The sequence below is a fragment of the Tympanuchus pallidicinctus genome, unplaced genomic scaffold (assembly GCF_026119805.1).
Source record: "Tympanuchus pallidicinctus isolate F22 unplaced genomic scaffold, pur_lepc_1.0 scaffold3, whole genome shotgun sequence".
Classification (NCBI taxonomy): domain Eukaryota; kingdom Metazoa; phylum Chordata; class Aves; order Galliformes; family Phasianidae; genus Tympanuchus; species Tympanuchus pallidicinctus.
The window spans coordinates 89376601-89397952 of record NW_026294747.1 but is presented as its reverse complement, the minus strand read 5'-3'; the positions used below and the strand labels follow the sequence as shown (position 1 = coordinate 89397952).

General features: G+C 42.9%; 1 protein-coding gene and 1 long non-coding RNA gene across 3 annotated transcripts in view; one reads left to right on the top strand and one right to left on the bottom strand.

Moving 5' to 3' along the window:
* The window catches only part of LOC128085835 (uncharacterized), a 32549-nt gene extending 17870 nt beyond the window's left edge, over nt 1-14679 (top strand). Inside the window, exon 5 of one of the 2 annotated variants that reach the window (XR_008209117.1) lies at nt 12991-14679. This is a non-coding gene — a long non-coding RNA (uncharacterized LOC128085835). Of the gene's footprint in view, nt 1-1086; nt 4375-12990 lie in introns of those variants that run through there. The other variant, XR_008209119.1, reaches the window with a different exon arrangement.
* A 231-nt stretch (nt 14680-14910) lies between these two features.
* NUP42 (nucleoporin 42) lies at nt 14911-21036 on the bottom strand. Its single transcript, XM_052693739.1, has 7 exons — nt 20881-21036; nt 20113-20356; nt 18783-18877; nt 18379-18455; nt 17248-17334; nt 15733-15817; nt 14911-15598 (listed from the first exon to the last, which is right to left on the bottom strand). Exons 1-7 carry the CDS (start codon nt 20975-20977, stop codon nt 15036-15038), a joined length of 1248 nt encoding a protein of 415 aa, XP_052549699.1. The 5' UTR covers nt 20978-21036; the 3' UTR covers nt 14911-15035.
* Between the last annotated feature and the right edge of the window lie 316 nt (nt 21037-21352).

The following is a 21352-nucleotide window of genomic DNA, read 5'->3' as shown; positions in this document are numbered from 1 at the left end:
TCACAGACTATGTTGTGATAGACAGTCAATATCTAGGTCACAAGTTGATCTACACACTAACAAGTACTTCACTGTAGTGTGTGATGAATAGGGATGAAGCAAAAATAGATTTTACTGCCCAACCTAATAATGAAATGTAATCAGTGCCTGAAGAGAAGAAGGGCAACATTGGCAAACACTGCACTTTCTGGTTCACATTCAGCTTCAGCTTGCTTCACCAGACACAGGTGGTCTTCTGCAGGCAGTGCAATAACTATTTTGCAGTTCTGTCAGCCTGGTGATGTTTCTTTTGTTTTCAGCAAAGCAGCAGCTTTGGTGAGCTATGGCATGGAATCAAGTATGGGCCTCAAGAGTGGACTCAGTGATCCCAAAGTAGAGCACTGGCAAGGGAGGCACCAGTTAATGAGAAATCAACAAGTTGGGCAACACTAAACTATATTTTATTTGGGCAGAGCAGATGGAAGTCTGTAAGCCAAGGTACTGTAAACAAAATGAAGAGATTGCTCAATGAGAGGGAAATTTACAACTATGATAATTTATTATTTTTATTTTTAATTTGTTCTTGGTATCTTCCGTTTTTTCTCACATTTTCTCTGCACCCCTCTGTCCTCTAACACACCATGTTCGGGGGGCTTTCAGAAGCATTAAGTCATGGCCTATGTTTATGAAGCTGCACAAAGGGAGAAGAGAGCTGGATATCCTTTTTTCCTGCCTTCCCAGTAGCACCAAGAGAAGGATCCCAGGCTGTGTGAACAGCATAGTGCATCCTGCATATGTAGGCTCCATGCTTCAGCAGCCTCCCGTCAGCCAGGGAAAGGGGTGAAGGCAGTAGCCTTAGGGATGCCAGGCTTGCTGGGACTAAGCCCTCATTATCTGGCAGAAAGGAGAGAAGCATAAATCAAAGTTAGAGCTGTGTCTGACTATGCAAAAAAATCATATGATTGCAGCGTCCTCATGTGATTGTTGCTTTCTTGTTGTTATTAAATCAACTCCATTCCCAAATGAAATGCCAGGTTACGAAGTCATTCACAATTTTTTTTTTAACCATGTGGAACATTAGCTTTAATTGCACTCCATTGTTTCCAGGTTGTTGATTCTTGAAGTGAAAAGTGACCTTCAAAGACCATGTTTCAGCATGGTTGGCCTGATCCAAAGCCTGATGGGGAGAAAGGAGGTTTGAGCACTGCTTCCCAATGGGGTTTTTTAGAACCTTCAGGGGGAAAACTGCTGACAACAAATGCCTAGTAATTAAAACCAAAAATTTATCAGCCTAAAAATAATGAAGTTGGTTAAGACAGAGATTTTTTGCCGTGTTATTTGATACATGAAAATGTTACATAAATACTGAGTGACACTCTCAATAAGAGCCAGCTGGTGAAAATTACTGAACACGTTGTAAATAGACTTCAGGGGCACTGAGGGTTGGGTGTGTGGTTAGAGGAATCCAAAACCACCAGGGCTGGTGGTTGACAGCTAAATGGTGGCTGTGCCATTGAGGATCTGGTCCTTCACATTCTCCCTCCTCAGCTCTTGGGCATTAGATTAAACATTCCAGAAGGGCTGACACAGAAAACTTTTGGATCCATTTATGCTGTGGCTGCAGCCGACTCATTAGCAAGAAAAGAGAAGGGGAGGAAGCCATGTAAGCAAGAGCTAGGAAGAATAGTGTTGTAAAAAAGAGTAAGGAGAGGAATAAAGAGGCCAAGGAAAAGCAGTAGAAGTTAGAAATGAAGGCTGAAGTGATTGAAGTAGTGATCTGTGTCACAGCCTCAGCTGACTTCACCATTTACATTTGGAGTTCCTCTGAAATACTGAAGACTTGCTTGAAGCTGGCTGATCATCACTGGATCTTAAATTAACTTTGTAGAATTTACATTATTATTCTTGGTCCCTTGAGAAGCACCTTCACAGTTAAAATAGCTGAACTAAATATCTATAAAGGCAGAAATATTTAAAATATATCCTAAACATTCTTCCAGCAAAGAAACACATTCAGAGAGATTTGGGGCTTAATCTTACAAAGAAATGGGTGGGTACTTCACAGCTTTATTTCCTCAGTTATTAAAACTTGTCCAAGAGATACAGATCTGTGTTACCTGAAGGCTTGTCAGATGACAGGGTGTGATCAAATCATGTGTACCTACATGTCTAGATTGTGACAGAGCTGGCATGTTCTCATGCTATCACACTTCCATCTCAACACAAGTACAAGAATTATTAAACACTTCTCACAGGAGCTTAAAGAAAAAAAAGGAGGGGGGATTTGAAGAATGACCTTGATCTTTGGCCAAGCCAGCACACAAAAATGAGACGATCTTATTTGAGTTAACCAGGTATGTGCAGGTATAAACTGTCTGCCATTCCCTGGAGTCTCTTGAGGGAACGCTGCTTAAGATTACACAAGTTCCCTTTCTGGGAGGAAATCACCTGTGTCTCACTTCTCAAGGGACAGGGGCCCATCAGCTGAGAAAACTGAACATGTAAATAAAACTATGTTAGCAGTTTGCTTTTTTTGTTTGTTTGTTTTAGAGGGGAAAAAAAAAAAAAAAGAAGAGAGGAGAGGAAAAAGAGCCCTACAAAAGTTCCTAATCAGTTTATGGTGCCATCCAGCTCAGTTCATCACTGAAGAATAAATTAACCCTCACAACTAGTTGAAATGGCTTTTAATAGTTTCAGTATCTCCTTTTTTTTAAATATTTTTATTTTTTTATTATTAATTTCTTTTTGTCAGCTAAAGCTACAGCTAAGATTGTACCACTTTCTAAGGGAAGACATTTCCACACAGTTACTCTCCTGTGTTAGCACTGATGCTGCCCAAACTTTGCACTTGACCAGGGTATAGAATTCTGGATCTTTCACGTGTTAGATGTCACTTTTGACCTAAAGCAAAGACTTGAATGAGCATGCCATCCCTCTGCTTCTTTAGGGATGTCTTTGTTGTTTCCTCCATGTTAATGCTAGCCTCGCTGCTCAGGTACAGCCACATTTATGATAGTGTCCCAGAAGCCTTGTGAAAGCAGCTTAGGAAGGCACGGAAATCCCAGGCGTCATTCCATCAGGGTAAGGCTGCAGCTTTTTGACATAAAAAAAAATCCACAAGAGCTCAGCCATGAAATACAAATCTGCACCAACCCACACATTCCCTCACATGCGGATGTGTTTTCCTGTTGATGGGAGTTAATTCCTGCAGATGACCAGAAGTTGCAGTTGAAGCACAGTAACAGATGCTGGTCCTTTAGATATCACATCTTTTCTTCTTCAGGTGTTTAGATGAAGCAGGTGAGCCTCATTTAATGTCTGTAGGCGGGTTTTTAAAGTATGGTGCTAATGCAAGGAGGAGTTGTTATGTGGTAATCCCTGTTCCAGTCTCTAGCTGATGTCCTCAAAGGCCTCTGTGAGCTGTTGGTGGCTTGATGCATATCTCAGCTGAGCCTTGTGTGGAGTTGTCACCAATTGTTTCGGTATGGACATTGGTTTTTACTGTGCTGCTTTTCTCATGCTGGTTTAATGAATGGTTAGTTATGTGGTTTATACTCACAGTGACTCATTAAGGCACGATCCTCTGCTCGTTGAGGCAGATAATTGCTGTGAGAGTGCATGATTACGACTGTAGTGCCTGTGTTTTATACCATGTTGTAATGAAATCCATTCAGACCTCTCTGCTGCTTGTGGGGACTGTAAAAGGAAGATTCTGTGTCCATCAGCTCAAGACAGAGCAGCCAAATTATTGCTGAAAAGCTGTTTTTCCTAAAGACTCTTACTGATATTTTGGCTGTGAGAAGAAGAAAGGTATTTTAAAAAATAATATGTGACCAATAAGACAAATAAAACCTAAACAAGAAAATAATGTAGTAAAGAGAATAATACATTATGAAAACATTAGCTGTGTAGTCATGTTAGTGGTAGGACACTGAAGGCAAAGTGATCTCAGAGTCAGAATCTGCTCCTTTAAAGGTTTTCTAAGAAATAGAGTAAACTTAACATGCTAAATCGTATCTTGTTCTCTGTATGTGCTGTGTTCCATTCATTATGAGCTGGCTACAAGGGCGCAGCACAGAAGGTATGTTGTTTCACAGCCCAGTGCAATTGTCTTGACTACTCAAGAGTTAACCTCAGCACTTCTCTGAAACAGTCAGAAAAAATGGAAGTGCTGGAAGATGAACTTTAGCAGAACATTCTCTTTAGCATATTGAAAAAACAAGAACATGGGCAAAATCCTGCATTTTTTGGACTACGTTATTATTTAGACTCCACTGGCACATGGCAGTAAATCAGAGTCACCTGTTCCTTGGAGGCCAGACCCATGGGTAGAGGGCTTCCTACCTGCAGAAGCTTTAACAGAAACTGAAGGTTTTCTGAAGGTCACTATGGGGGGAGGGGTGGGTGTGTGCGCATATATATATATAATTTTTTTTAAATAATATGTGTTTATATAAAAAAAACCAAAATTTATGTGTGTGTGTGTGTATATATATATACATTTTATTATTTTTTTAATGCTCTACTGCCAAAATCTTTAACAGTTGTAATCACTTGTAGGTGGACAAATATAATATTATGTACATTACGTGTACTGGAATGTCTTCTTAGTTCATCTTGAACACTGACATACTTCATTTATATTTCCTGTGTTGCAAGCAGTAAATTTGCACTGATCCTGTTTTAAATCTGTATTGGATTAAGGTGGTTTTATTTCAGCTTTCTTTGCCAGTACTGGAAAACCTAACATAACTCTTACTCTACAAGAACCAAAAAATTGATTTAATACAGCAGCACACTTGAGATCCCTGGCTTAAGCAAAATACAAAGGCTGAACTGTCTGTCTACTAGGTGTAAAGTGCTGATAGCAATAGCTATGAGGCTTGCATGTGGGATGCTGAATGACTTGATAACTATTAGTAAAGAAAATGTGTGTGCATCGTGTAACAGAAAAATGTGGTTCTCACTCTTAAAAGAGCAAAATAGCTTAACAAATCTTCCCTTGGATGTGCTTAGTTACAGCTGCTTGCTCCAAGCTCTACTGTTTGTCTGCCATAGCCTGAAAGGGACAAAGCTCTTCCTTGCCCAATATGGGGGGTTACATCTTCACTGCAAATGGCTTAGTTTTGCTGCAGGTGGAGGGAAATTTAACAGTTAGTAAATAATTCAGATTCACTGTTATCTTCAGTTAGAGATGCTGCTTCCAGTTCAAATAGTTTAGATTTAATCCTGTACTGTGTATGATGTCAAAGTTAATAATAATAATAATAATAAAAGGAATTTTTTCATCATTTTCTTCATCAGAAAGCCCTGATGAAAAGAAAATAAAGACAAGTGTAAGTGAAGAGGAGGAAAATGGGCTGTACTTTCAGTCCTCTAAAAACTTGCTCTGGTTTTTTTTTTTTTTTTTTTTTTACACTGCAGTTGCAATGAGAGTAGGGATAAGATGAACATAACAATATATATTCTTACGAACTAAGAACAATGTAAAATTATTTAGGAATAACCTGATCTTTAGATTGCTGTTCTTTTTGCTGCATTCCCAAGTACCAGTTTCTACTATTATTGTGATACACAATACCTCTCAGCATTTAAAAACTGGCTAGTGAATGGTGCTGTGTAGTACTAAAAGCATAAGAAAAATCAGCATTTGCTAAGATGGAGCCACTAAGCCAGCCTGTTACGCATTTCTCTTTGAGTAACATTTTGCCTTCTAAGAGTGTTCTGGTAACAAATAAGGACATCATATGGGTGCTGAGAATGGGCAAATTAATTAGAAATGCATTTGTATGTAGTCTAGTTCTGTGCAAATCAAGAAGTTGACAAATTCAAAGCAATGTAGTACCTAGCTTAAAGTACTATGTTCAGTTTGTTTAGGATATAATGTTAAGCCAGAGCTTCTCCCTCCAATGGTGGCGTAGTCAGGGATGAAATTCAGAAGTTTAAAGGCAGTTGCAACCCCACTGAAGCTGTTTTCCTGTTGTGACCTCTGAGTTCTTGGGTTTCACACTGATAAACATTTATGTTCCTCCTCCCTCCCATGCTTTTAATTGGTGAAACTGCCCATGTTTATGGAACATATGGATGCTTACATTCTTAAGCAGAAGTAATCTATTTGAGTATAAAAGCCCACTGGAGATCACTCACAGTGCCAATGCTCACATCTCCACACTTAGCGCAATGCTGACTTAGGATGCCTGTCTCTCTGTGTGGATGAAGAAAGAGCAAAATCTTCATAAGTAACTTGTAGGGCCACAAAACTGAGGAGAGAATATAGAGAGAAGGGTTCTGGTATTTTTCTTTCTTTTTTTTTTTTTTTTTTTCTCCTCCCCAGAAAACAAATGGGGAAAAACATTGCTAGCGTTTGGGTGGGCTTTGCAGAGGGTCTGCAAGTCTTCCTCCTCCTCTTCCTTTAATTCATCTGAAATGGGAAGGCTGTGAGTGAAAACAAACAAAGATGATGCTTGTGTTGGGTGGAGGAGTCCACTGAAGTACCCTAAACCAGCTTTCTTCCCTCTGAATAAATTACCAGGATCTTCCCCTGTGCTCACACTGTCTCTTTCTGGAATGGACAATATAATGATGACTGCTCCTCTGTTTAAGCATTTGAAAATTGTCTCTGGCCATCTGAATTCTGTGGGGGGGGGGGGGGGGGGAATCCTCCATTAAAATCACAGAGTCTTCCATTAAGAGTTTAGTGTTGTTTCTTCAGGGCACTAATTAGAACACATTAATTATAGCATCAAGAAATAAAGTGGGGAGCAAACAGCATTATGAAATTTTTGAAGTCAAATGTAGCAAGTTAAGAAAGTTCCTTTAATGTCTTGAAAAGGTACAGGGAGTACATCTACGCTGTTATGTATTCATGTGCTTTGGACTTTGGGTAGATTTTACTGGAGGGCTTCAAGGCTGTGTGTTCATTCAGGTAGGGCCAAAAGCCCCAGCAAAGAAAATCTTTGTGAAATTTTTGCCCAAATTACAGACCCCACCTCACTGTCACAGCTGTACTAAAAGCAGAAGGATGTACAAACTCTGCATTGTATTTATTTATGGTGTTTTTATGGTGTAAAAATCATTCTTCTGAATGATTTTTATGCATTTCTGTATTGTACACAACTCCTTCTCATAATGTATTTGTAGCAGTTATTAACTTTAAATATCTACAGATATATTTAAAGCTTCAGGTTATGTGTAACTGAAGGAAGGTCATTTCCTGCTGGGTGAGGGTCTGCAGCTCATGCAGAGCTTTGATATGGCTTCTGCTTAAAATAAACTTCCACAATGCACAAGGAAGGCTTTGGCTCTCAAGAGCTAGGTCTGATTAAAACTTGGTTCTCAAGAACTGTTGAGAAATGAAAACTATTCACTTTGCAGTGTTTTTGCAGAAGGTTGTGTAGGAAAAGAGCTGATGCACATGAGTTCTTTGCTAATAATGTTTTTCAGAGTTCGTGCCGAGTGTGCTTCAAAATGCAGAATGTTCTTCTCAGAGAATTTTTAAAATTTGGTTAAAAAAAAAAAAAAACAACCGGCCTGCAGGTTGGCGATGGACAGCTTGGGAGAATAGGAGGATGTTTAATTCCATCTCTTATGCACCTGAAAAATATTACACGAAAGAAATTCTGTACCAGTCCATGTTACCTTTCATGTATTTTTAAAAGCTTCAGGTAAGTGTGTAGTGATTTAAATCCCAGCACCTTAGAGCAGGTTTTCAAACTGAACAGGGTGTGGAATTTAAAAATATTGCAGGAAAAAAAAACAGACGTATCTGGCTAGGGAAAAGGATTTCTTTGATGTGCACGTCTTTCCAGCTTTCTCTGTAATTAAGAACCAGGAAAATGAACTTGGTAGTAGAACCACTTAACATTAGGGCCACAGTAGTATTTAGTTGGCAAGATCCACTCTCGCTACTTTGTGCTAAGCGCTTCATGAGCATATATTGATATCCAGGGAGCCAGGTGCAGAATGGCAGCAGGATTGTCCTGTGCAGCTGTCGTGGTTCTGCAGCGTGGCCCCGGTTTCTGCCATGTGAGCTTTGGTGGCCGGCAGGAAGGCAGAGCCTCCCTGTAATCACTAACATTTACTGATTGCAAGCACACATTGTTCTTCTGTTTACGCTGTGGTAGCTGAGCAGGCAATGTTTGGTAGCTTCCAGCTTGGCCAACGCAGGCAGCCTCACACAGAAGCCTGGGAGGGAGTGTGGTAGGAGGGAATGAGGGCAAGCATCACCATCAGATTGCATCTTGCAGTTTGATGAGCCAGAACCCAAACCTCTGTGGAACCTACATGCCTGCAGAGAGGGGAAGATGCACAGAGGTGCAGTTCTCTGTTAGGGATCAGCACAATATTCCATGGTCTTTGTGGTATCAGTATTATTGTAAAGGCCTTTCTGGCCCCTGACCCCCAGCACCTGGCCTGCAGGCCCAAGTGAGCTGTAGGTGAAGCCAGCAGGAGGCAGGCTGTGCCCCACAGCACAGCCACAGGGAGCCACGCAGGGGGCGGGAGGTCTTATCTGGTGCCTTTCTGCTCTCTATTTTATTGTCTTATGCTTGAGACATGCAACTCCTCTTTGACTGGCCTAGTAGGATAGCTGCACAGGAGGTCGCCATCTGGAAAGCAGAAAAAACATCTCACTCTGGAATTCATTCACATTCAGACTGCCTTGTATCATAAGGCTTAGGAGCAGAATTTGTTAGATTTAAGGCTGGAAGAGGAATGAATAAGTTGCAAGTCTCCTCAGCTGTGATATAAGGTGGTTTAGCAATAGGGATCAGTATATTAGTTTAAGGAATAATATATTAGTTTAGCGAATGGAATCAATGAGTGCCAGTTCTAAAACTTTCCATTTTAGCATTGGTTGGTGTGTGGACAACCTTGTTTTTTCTCGATGATCTTGCCTCACAGGAGTACTGAAGCCACGATAGGCTACTTTTATCTTTGCATCCACCAGGTGCAAGGGCTTTTACCTTCGATATATTGTATTACGTTGGTATATTGTTCTGAGTTACAATGCTCAAAGATAGAAAGTTGCTCATTATGCCCTAACAAGCAATGGGAATTTGCCAAATGGGGGAAAACCAGCTAAAAGTCATCCGAAAGTCACTGTTGTGAAGCTGATGATGGAAAAATGAGAAGAAAGTAAGTAATCTATGACCACTGGAGGCCACTACCATGCACACTCAGAAGGATATTAGCATATATTAATGAGTTTTGGGGAAAGAGTGAATAAGTGTGCAATGTATTGCATATGTAGGTGTTAACTATTTAAATGTAGAACTTGAACTCTGGGAAGGTGTGCTTAATTGATCAAATCACCCAGTATGCATTGTAAGGAATAAAGGAATGCTGTTTTCTAATGGAGTTAGAGAGTTCTTCCTGATTTTGGATGACAACTGCTATGCATGGCCAGCACCTGCTTCAGAACAACCTGAGTATTTGTGAAATGTCTTGAAAATCTCCATGTGTGTTGGCAGATGTGATTTCCTCTGCCACAAGATAGAGCAGGAGAAATTGTATACCATGTTATATCATGTGATAAAGGGTTAGTGACAATTGTGGCCAGTAGTGGGGGGGGGGGGGGGGGAGGAGCGGGAGGAAAAAAGGTCTTGGTTTAGTCAGATAGTAATTTCCAGTTCCTTTTAAGTGAGATATCCTTCACAGTCTGTTAGTAGAACTGCAGAAGCTTGTTTTCCAGAGTCTTGTTCTCCCATCAGCTCTGAGGGGTGAGGAAGTCACATGTCGGGTCCTAGAAGGGAAAGGGTCTGGGATCCATTGGTACAGCTGCTGCATTATGGATAATTTAACCAGTGTTAACTAAGTATGAAATCAGTAGCAAGTTAGCAAACCAGCAAGGAGCTGAGAGCTGCAGTTTATATTATCTGAACTTACAAACATAGCATTTTGGTATTACTCTTCAGTCTTGGGTTAACTTCACATTTGGAAGTGACAGAACTTTGCTTTTGTGTTTAAAACAAGTTGGCTTTGACCCACAAACATGTTTATGAAACTCAACTTTCTATAGATTGGTGTCCTTTGCAATACCTCAGTAGGGCAGAAGCCTGGCAAAGTACTTACAAGGGTGCTGGTCAGCCAGCCAGCTGCCAGCAATGTTAATAGCAGCTGAGTTTTACTTGTTTTTCTTCCAATTGCAAAATGAATTTTGGTCTCCCTCCTCATCCAGCTGCCAATTCTTCTTGCAGCTATTAGAGTAGAATAATCTTTGAGACTTGACTGGTAGGAAGCTGGCCAAAGGGATTTAAAAAAGGGACTGGGGCAGAAGAAATGACAGACAGATGATCAGACAGTCTAATCAAAACCATGTTATTTTCTTAGGAAACCTGCTAAAATGATTGAGTAATTTGACTGCAAAACAGAAAACAGTATGAATTGGACTCAGCAGTCTTCTGGCTCTTGTGCACGATGTCAGATACTTAAATTGACATTTGGGAGTTCTACTTCCACAGAGTAATTTTTAGACAGCCAACAGGCAGCATTGCAGCTCTGCGACATCCTTTCTGGAGGTTGCCTGGCATTTGAGGTGGGAATGCTGTAAAATGCAATTTATTTCCTCTTCCTCTTCCACTAGTAGCATCAGGGATTTTCAGTATGCTTCCAACAAAGTTGCTGGATACTTTGTGCCATTCTTCCTCTCTTATTCTCTGTACAACATTGCTCCGAGCAAAAAAACAGAAGAATGCCATCAGATACAGATAATTAAACAGCTGTCAGCAGAAAGGTGATGCTCATTAAAGGAGGGGGCTCCCAGAGGTGTCCCCACCCTGCCCTGGGTGGCACACTGGGGCCAAAGACAAAGCATTGGTGCAGCTTTTTGCCTCCCCATCGTGTCTTGGGATGGGACTATTCCTGCAGTAGGCCCTGTACTAAAGGGCTGAGGCCCAGGGGACAAGTCAGGCAGGAAGGTATGTCATCACACTGGTGCGTTTCAAGAGATAAACCTTCTGTCCTGTTTTGGTCAGATATCTGGAACACCAGAAGAATGCTCTTGGTGGAGGGAGCCTTCGTGTCTCTGGATTTTCTGCATAGGTTTTGAGAAGTACAAGGCAAAGATAGAGAAGAATGGGCAGGAGAAGCTGACCAGTGATTATGTAAGATGATTGAATGCTAAGGGTAACTGTTTTGCAAGAAATACCATATTCACATGTTTAAATCCCATATCTTGAAAGCACACGAGTGGGACAGACACTGTAAGGATATTTCTGCCCTGAGTATAAAGTAACAACTGCTGTTGTGTGAACAGTCATCCAAAGCCAGGTTTTGTTCTACATTTTGATGCTTTTTTTTTTTTTTTTTTTTTTTTTTTTTTGGTTATATAGCAGATACAAATTGCTACTATTTCAGTTTAATATGACTTTGGCATTATTTCATCTTCAGTTAATCCAGTTAGGTTGCGGGGTGACCTCATTGCAGCCTTTCAGTACCTAAAGGGAGCCTACAAACAGGAGGAGAATCAAATCTTTGAAAGGGTTGATAACTGCAGGACAAGGGGAAATGGTTTTAAGTTGAGGGAGGGAAGATTTGAGTTGGATGTCAGGGGGAAGTTCTTTTCTATGAGAGTGGTGAGGTGCTGGAGCAGGCTGCCCAGAGAGGTTGTGGATGCCCCCGTAGGTGTTCAAGGCCAGGTTGGATGGGGCCCTGGGCAGCCTGGTCTAGTATTAAACATGGAGGTTGGTGGCCCTGCATGGGGCAGGGGGGTTGGAGATTCATGATCCTTCAGGTCCCTTCCAACCTTGGCCATTCTGTGATACTCACTGGAAAACACCTCCTAAGAGTGTTCCCCCATAATGAAACAGAATTTTGGGTGGAATAGGATACGATTGCTACAGGGGCTTTAAATCCATCAGTTCATTTTTCAGCTGACTGCTCTGCATTCAGCAATGTAACAGATCCTCCTGCTGGAAGATGCAAGATGCAAAACTCGTTTCTCATGTGACCTAGTAGGAGTAAATCCCACTCCCTGCCTGTCCAGGGAAGCATGGAAGACAAAGCAATCTGTGTAACAAGGGAAAAAATGTTGATCGGCCTGCTGGCATTTGAATCTTGCTGTTCTTGCTCTTCTCCCTCTGACATAAGAGCTGTTCTTATCATATTGCAGGAGGGGAAGCCCCACCAAAGAGCCTGTCGCATGAGAGCATGTGGTAGGAGTGCCTAGCTTTATTGTGCAGAACAGACTGAAAACTTGCAACAGCACTTTGGGTTGAATAAGTATACAGCCTTGGGCTGAGTTACTGATAACTACTCTTTGTTCTTCTACTTGGCTATCCTTATCAGGGAAACCAAACAATTGTGTGTGAGAGTTTCAGAACTGAGGAGTGTATTTGCTTGCAGTTTTAGAGCTCATCTGCCTCTTTCAAGTGAATGGGGAGAGGTTCCCTGTTCACAGCCAGAGCCCTCAGTCTTTCCTAGCAGAGCTGGCTCTCAATGCTCTGCTTTGCACCCTTGTCACCCTTCACAAATGCTGGTGTGTTTTAGTTCAAAGGTATGGGATCAGAACTGTTTGTGCAGTGCTTGCCTCTGGTTTCTGAGGACTTGTGTTGCTAGCCTATAGGGAGGAGTTTGTTTCCAATGTTTTACTTTTGGCCTGGCCAGACCTTAACAGAGGGTTAATAGGACTTCCTGGAGGGGAAATGTGCTGCCTAAGATGTCTCTGAGGAAGGACTTCAATACTCAGATTTACTAGTCTAGGTGCTTTAAAAATTCAATTTCCTCTCTTCTGAAAGCATACACCAAACAGGACAGCCATTCCATCATACAGACTTTGCTTTCACCACTCATTTCTCTGCTTCCAAGAAAGCCTTGCTTCCAGTTGTCCATCACTTTGGCTGCTCTCTGAATTTCTAGTAGCCAAGCTGCTCTACAGTGACAGATTGAAATGCAGCAGTACTCAGTGAATGAGATTTCTGCATCTCAATCTATGTTTTTTCTCATCTAAACAACTGCAAGTTCTTCTACAGACAGTACCCTACAACTCTACATTTTTTTTCTATCTCTCTGTAGACATCTGTGAAAGCTCTGTTCCTCACCCTTGTTCCTTCATTCGTGTTGATACCCTGATAGCCCAAGCCGTGGCACTGGGACCAGTATGGATGGGACAGGATGTAAAGAACATCCTCTACACTGCTGCTGGAGACAAAGGTCCCACTTGGAGTCTGTGGCAAAGAGCCTCAGGAGAGACCTAAAGCTGAACCCCTGGGGTTCTGCAGTTGAGCACATGGGGTCTGAAGAGTGCCACACTCCAACTGAGAAGGATCTTAGTTGTGTGTGAGGGGGTTCATGGCTGCTGTCTGAATGAACCCTTTTTTTTTTTTTTTTTTTTTTCCACCTGACTTCCCTTCCCCATCTCCCTAAGCAACTGTGATTGGTCATAAACTGGTTGAGCTAACCCCTTGTTAGCTCAACTGCATGCTTAAAGGAAAGGCTCCCTTCACCCATCATGCTACTCATGCCACTTGGAGTAAGTGTATTGTGTTGATTACACAACAATGTCATGTGGGGAACCTCAGTAGTCCAGGAATCTTAAAAGTGATCACAGACTGGCCTGAGGATATAATGTTTGGAACGGCATCAGGAGAAATACTGCATGCTACAGAGGCCCACAATCCAATGAATTGCCAGAAAACAAAAAGAAATATGTCCTGTTCACTGACGGGCCATGTCGAATTGAGGGGAAGTGCTGCAGATGGAAAGCTGCAGTGTGGAGCCCCACACAGCGAGTTGAAGAAGCCACTGAAGGTAAGAGAGAATTGAGCTACTTTGCAGAGGTAATGGCTGTCCAGCTCACCTTAGGTGTTACTGAGGAGGAGGCGTGTGTGGGGGAAGTCCTTATACTTTATACAGTCTTTATACTGACTCATGGATGGTGGCAACTGCCTTATGGGGCAGTTGCAACAGCAGCAGTGGCAACAAAACAGCTGACAAAGAAGAAGTAAACTTATTTGGGCTGCTGAACTGGGGAAAGTTGCCCAAAGAAAGATACGGTTGTAAAGGTGCACTGTGTAGATGCTCATGTGCCCAAAAGTTGAGCTACTGAAGAAAACCAGAATAACCACCAAGGACATAAAGCTGCCAAAATTGAGGTGGCTCAAATGGTCTTGGACTGGCAAAACAAGGGTGAATTATTTCTGGCTTGGTGGGCCCATGAAACCTTGGGCCGTGAAGGAAGAGATGCACCGAGTAAATGGGCTAGAGACCAAGGGGTGGATTTAATTATGGATACTACTACTCAGGTTATCCATGACTGTGACATGTGCCACAATTAAGCCAAGAAAATGAAACCTCTCTGGGGGAAGGGTGATGGTGAAAGTATAAATATGGGGAGGTGTGGCACCTTGCTATGAACTCACGATGGTAAGCGTTATGTGCTTACTGTGGAGGCAACAACTGGGTGTCATATGCAGTACCCCATTCTACTGCCCAAGGTCTGGAGAAGCAAGTCCTATGGTGACATGGCACTCCAGAAAGAATTGAGTCAGAAAATGGGACCCATTTCAAAAATTCCCTTGGAAATACTTGGGCATTGAGTGGATTGATCATATCCCCTCACATGCACCGGTCTCTGGTAAAAAATCAAATGGTACAATGTATTGTTAAAACTGTATTGAAAGCAATGGGTAGTGGAATATTTAAGCATTGGGAGCAGCATTTGGCAGAAGCCACTTGCTTGGACCATATTCGTGGATCTATCAGTCACGATGGTTCTACCTAATCCAGCTCCCTACACAATGTACAGGGAGATAAGTTCCCTGCAGTACCATGTAAAGAACGTGTTGGGAAACACGGTTTGGATCTTCCCAGTTTCTGGAAAGGGCAGACCTCTCCATGGAACTGTTTTTGCACGGGGACCTGGGTTCACTTGGTGGGTTATGCAGAAAAACAGGGATTGTTGGTGTGTATCACATAGTGTATTACTACAAAAAATTAAGAGACTAAATGAAAATTTTAGTCAGAGGAAAGCATTCCAATTCACTACTCCATCACAACATTGTTTATTGGAGGTGTCACAGAACAACAACTAAGACATTTATGTTCAGAATAAACGAGGTCTAAAGATTTATAAGGTCTACGGGTGGTGGTTTAAGAGGTATCTTTCCTAGTGTGAACCTTTTGGCTTCAAACTGTTCCAACTCTTCAGCTGTTAATTCACTCCTTGGTGTATATAGCTTGTCTGATGTGATACCATTTAGGACTGCAGAAGGTGTGGCTGTGACGTTATGTCCAGAGGCACTGGCAGCCTGTGCAGCTGAAGTATTGCTTGCACCTGACTGAGAAGTTCCTGTCGCTGCATTAGGGGTTCCAGAAACTGTAAGTGGAGCAGTGCTTGAAGAGTTTGCAGCAGCAGAATTTCCAAAGCCTGAGAGTCCAGAAGTTCCAGAGCCACTGGTTGTTCCAGAAGTTTTAAATGAGAAAGAGGCTGCAGATGGAGCTGAAGAATTGCCAAACCCAATAGGAGTGGGAGCACTGTGGGAGGACTTCACACCAAATGTAGGGGGATTGGAGGCGGCAGCAGAGCTCCCAAAAGCTGGAGCATTTCCAGATGGAACACTGGGATTTGCTTTAAAGGAGAAACTGGCAGCACTGCTGCTGCTGCTGCTGCTCACTGGAAAGCCTGCAATTATGAAATGTATAAGGATGGTCAGAATGGGTCCACCTGTGATACTGAAACACTGCTGCATTTCAAAAACGCAGAAGAACTTTTAAAAATGTCTGTTTAAGTGCTGGTTGTTTATGCATGAAACTTACTTGGAAAACCAAAGCTTGAGGCTTGCTGTCCTCCAAATCCAAGAGAAGGTAACGGTTGACTGACTGCATTCTTTAACTGAGATAGCTTAAAAAAATTCCAAATACATAAATGAAAACTACATTCCAACACAGGCAAGTATCTTTCAATCAGTGCTTAACACGAAAATGTATACGTGCCATCCAATTTAACATTACTCAGACAAAGTTAATTAGACACTGATCACAAACTATTGCAGCTATAAAGAAAATGCTCTCAGGCTATTCTCTGTCAAACACCCTAGAAGCATAAATCTGTAATTGTAATCACCAAACTCTCTTGGAGCTCTCATTCTCATCTCAGTCTGCTCTCTGAGTGTTGCACAACAACCATCTGTGCTGAAGTCTGGACCCCACCTTTTTAGCTTCAGAAAAGAGCAAGGGCTCCAAATCACATTACAGAAACTTCAATGCACTTCACGCAGCCATCACCTAAATTGACTTACACCATCTCCCTGATCACTGAATATTGGCTTGAACTGTTCTGCTGAGTGTCCTCTTCTGACACACCTGATTCACAATTGTTATATGACCAAGACACAAACTGAAAGTACAGGTATTTCCATGCAGCTTATAATGATAATTTTCCAACACTGAGATCCAGCTACTGCCTTGCTATCTTGGAATCACCGTTATTCACTCTTTTCCTTAATTAACTAATGAGGTTCATTTATAATACAACTTGCAAACAACTCATTGATTTCATGATTCTAGAGAAAGGTAGATTGATGAACCTAAGCTGTGTTCACAGACTTCCATGTTCATCTGACTGGCACAGTGCTCAAGTATTCACTCAAACTCTTCTATCACCTATAAAAACATACTGAAATAGGCACGGTGCAGATTTCAAACTGCAATTATTCCCTCACGTAATTCCTCCTTTTAACCTTTCCAGTTTCTTTAATGCTCCCAGGAGCACTCTAAGATTACTCTTAAGATCTTCATGCCGCTGGTCAGCCAGACCCTTTTTTGCCAGATGTTTTCTTGTGGCTGCAGTGCCAGAATAAAACACATCATGGTTGAGATACTCAGAACAGTTCACATGTTTACCATTAGAACTGACACTGAATGTAGGAATGAAACTTTCTCAAGCCTCGGGTGTTAAGGCACAAACAAGGATGCACTATCACATATATTTGGTAGTAAGTCTGTGTCCTAAAATGCTCAAAGCAATACCTGTCACCTACTTTAGTAGTAAGACTGCAGGAGAATCCTTTGATAACAGCAGCAGTATCTATAGAAAATTTGCAACCTGTCTTTATTGAAAACAAGGTTGCATATTGTAACTATCGTGCCTTAGAAATTGTTTCATTAACAGCCTTTCAAACAGAAACTGATGTTGGTGTAAGCAAGACAGCTTAATTGGCTCTGACTAAAAAATCTGACTAAAAAACAGAATTGTCAGAAAAACCTCTGCTCAAGATTTAAGAGAAAAGCAATAACAGGAACAGAAATAATTTACCTTTCTTTAACACTTACCAAGGATGCTTTTCCTGAGGCATTTAAAGCCTTCAGCTCTTGCAGCCTGTTTCTCCATTGCTGCACTAACTGATTGACAGAGTTTATCTAAACATGGGAAAACACAAACATGCTCTTATTAAGTGTTATTAAAAAAAAAAAAAACTAGTAAGATAAAAACTAGTAAGATTTAAAACATTTCCTGGAGCTTTCTAAATTGAGGCTCTATCACTATCTGAATAGGGTGCTTGCAAAAGAAAACAAAAAACACAAGTCTGAAATGTAAAAGACGAAGCTTTTCTGTTCTTGTTGTATTTCTGGCCCATCCACATATGCGCTCAATCCTTAAGCTCATGCCCTAAGTCTGTCTTAGCTTCTATCACGTCTTCAGAGAAACAAAACAACCATTTTCAAATCAGAACACTTCCAACTATTTTAGCAGTTTCACCTTAAAATCTTTAGCTTTGCAGAAATGAACTCGCTTAATTTAAATCAGTTCCTTTAATGCAAACCAACAGACTGCTGCACACAACTTATGCAGCAATAAATAGTAACTGTGCCTTAGTAGCTATGACTGAAGTGCTACGTAAGAAAAGTGATTAATATTTTTCAGAAATTTCCACACTTAAATTTACAAAAACACCACAACTGAAGCTCTGCCTACCTGAATTTTCCTGAAAAAACAAAAAAAGTCAACTCATGTTCCAAATGCTTCCAAGAGCAAAGTGCTGAGTATTTTTATTACTGGATTTCTTAATTTTTCCAAGAGAATCTTGCACCACAAACATCAATAATTCTTTTGTGTCTAGTCACATGCTAAGAGATCACGTTGTTTGCTATCAGCTCTTATAAAACAGACTGGAAAATACAGGTTTTGCCCCACATTATGCACAGAAACTCATGCTATGGATAATACATTTTGTACCTGCATAATTTGTGAGGCCTGTGTCACGCAGCTATCAGAAAGAAGAAGGTAAAATCATAGACTTGTTTGAGTCAGAAGGGACTTTTAAAGTCATCTGACCCAAATCCCCTGCAACAAACAGGGAACCTACAGCCAGACCAGGTTGCTCAGTTATGGCAAAACATTCAGGCCAGCAGGTCTACCTACCTTGAATGCACCCACATAAAAGGTCAGTTTTAAATACTTACGTAGTTCTCAGTGTTACTGTTTGCGCTGCATTTATAATACTCCAGACGCACCTCCTCAGGTGAGAAATCTTGAAAACCTGCAGGGAGGCAAACAATCAACATGCTCCAAAGGAAATACAACAAAGATACAAAATTGCCCTTCAGAGTTTTACAAGAAACTGCCCTTGCTAAACCACCTGTGACAAGCCAGTTCTGATTGGAGATGCAAAAAGGACTCCCGGCGCAACTTCGGAGGTGCAAACACACAAATACCATCATCTAATGCCCTACCTGCTGCATCACAAAGCAAGTCATCACCTTGCAAGTGGTTACATTGAGGCACGGCAGTGTGGACAAATATAGAAATACATTCCAAACAGTAGCAGCACTCAGCAACGCTCAGCAACGCTCAAAATGTTACCTACCTGAAACATTAGGCTTATCTTTCATAGGTGAGTAACATGAAAACATCCACTGTCTAGATGATTCCCAGCTTGCCATGTCTTTTGCTATACAGTCACTAGGAAACAAAACGGAGCAACAAAAGAAGAAATTACACAGTCAGAAGCAAAACTGTGAAAAGCAAAGTCAAACTCCAATAGCCAAAGCCATTCGAATTAATTCCATAGGACGCTGCTCAGAGGGAGCAACTGAAGTATTCAGTTATCTGTGAAAGACACGACAGTCACTCTGCTGGACACACAGACTCCCTACAAAGCATTTTACCATATCATCAAACCACAAGTAACTCACATCAGATCTTTACGAGAAACAAAACCACACAAGGCATTTTTAATCCTTGGCAGCATACACTGTTACAGGTTTTTCCCTGAAGCTGTTTGACTACAATAAAATTGAAAACCTTCTCAGTACCAGCTAATTTTACAATATGAATGAACACGTGTGGTACTGAAAAGCAAAACTCAGTAAAGGGGAGTGGAGAATAGTTCTATGTTTTTTTCTTTTATTTTGCTAAACAATCAAGAGCACTGAAATCCAAACTTAGCAAAAGTACAACAGAAGCTACAGCAAAAGAATGAAAGCCCAACGGTTAAAGTGGAGGTTAAACAGTAGAAGCAGGTCACTAAATACTAATTGCAAATATTTCAGATGTTTGCAATACTACATACATTTACAGTTCAGAAGCCAGGTAAATAATTTGTTAAACATTTTCTTAACATAATCATAAAAAGTAACTGCAGGTGGTAGCGCTGCTCACTTTCCAGGTTCCAAAGCTCTATTTCTGCAGGAAATCACACTGCTTGTTGCATCTCACCACATGCCTGGTAATGGGTGTGAGCACGGTGGTCACTTTCAACTGGGTCTGAAACCAGGTCTCATTAGATTCGATATAGGTAGAATAATGTATTATCTTTAATATCAGGGAAACTAAGCCAACTAAAGGCTCAAATTTTAACAGGCTGAAATGCCATTTATGGTGCTTTGAGCCTTTAATTTCAAGCACTGAAATCTTAGCTTCTCCTTCATTACACTCCTGTGGGCAACTTAAACACCATACTGTCTTCCTAGGATCACAGCTGTCCAGCTGCCCTACCCAGCCTCAAAGCAAAGATTGCTTTCTTCCTGCATCTCCGGATCTCAAGATAATTAAACAAAGCAATGTTTCTTACAGTTCTCCCCACACATCCCAGCTTCCATCCCCCAGAACACATCCTCTCCATTATCCAGAGGAAGCCAGTAGGCAGTTAAACAGCTCATCGCAGGCACTTCCCAGGGGACAGGGCCATCACTTACAAAAGTCTCTGTTCTTCATCACTGAAGCCATCACCAGAGTTTGCACTGCTTAATGCAGAGAATCTGTTCTGTGAGAAGACCGTGCTTTTGTCGCCCTGTGATCCAAAACCGGAGGCGCCAGAGAATCCTCCTCCATCACTGCTGCCACCCCACGTGCCGTGCTTAAATGTAGGAGGCTGGATGACGTTCGCGTATCTCTGGGTAGCGGCACCCCATCCTCCTCCGGCTCCTCTGACGGGACCCGCTAAGGAAGAAGAAAGGACGCAAAGCGTTTCACACGGGACGCGACTGGCACAACGCCGACGGAAACGAGACGTTCTCCCAGCGAGTCACCCCGGCGCAGCCCCCCGCGCAGCCCCGCCACGGCGTCCCCGCGCGCACAGCAGCCGGCCGGCCGTCCCGCAGGACGCGCACACGGGGGTCCCGTCCGGGCGGAGAGCGCCCGCGCAACGGCTGTGCCGCTCTGCGGAGGAGCCCCGCGCCGCTTCCAGACGGCGGGTCGGCGCGGGCACGCCTCCCGTCCGGCGGCCGCAACGCCGCACCGCAGCCGGCTCGGTGCCGCCTCTCGGCTCTGCTCCAGCGCTCGGGAGCCGCTTTCGAGTTACGGCCGGGAGGCAGGAGGCGCGGGTGCCGGACACGCGCACCCAGAAGCGACGCTTCGCGAACGACCGCCTCACCTCGCAGCCCACGGCGACTTCTCCGCAGCGCGCCGCGGCTTTGCTCCCCCTCCCTCCCTCCTTCTGTGCCCATCTCCCCACCTCCCGGTACCTGAGTGAGGGCGGCCCCCGCCGCCGCGGGGATGCTCGTTCCAGCACCTGTCGCCGAAGCGGCAGCGACCCTGCAGGAAGAACTGACAGATGGCCATGGCCAGCCTGGCCAACCGCCGCCGCCAGCTGCCGCCGCCGTGACGTCATAGAGGAGCGCCGGGCGGCGCCGAGCGGAATGCACGCGCGTGGCCCCTCCCCCGAGCGCGGCGCGGCTCCGCCTGCGCCGGGCCGGCCGCCGGCGGTAGCTGGCTTCGGCGTAGGCGCTCCTGCCCCGAGCCGAGGTTCGGCTTCGCCGGTACGCATCTCCAATAAGCAAGGAGCCAGAAGGAACGCAACGGCGGAGGCTGCAAAAAACTTCCGGTACGGCCCCGTAGTTGAGGTACCGATTTCAACACGGCCCGGGCCCGCAGTAAGCCGTAAGAGGAGAAAAAGAACAGCGCAAGGCCCCTCTCTGACTGAGGAAATGTACGCAG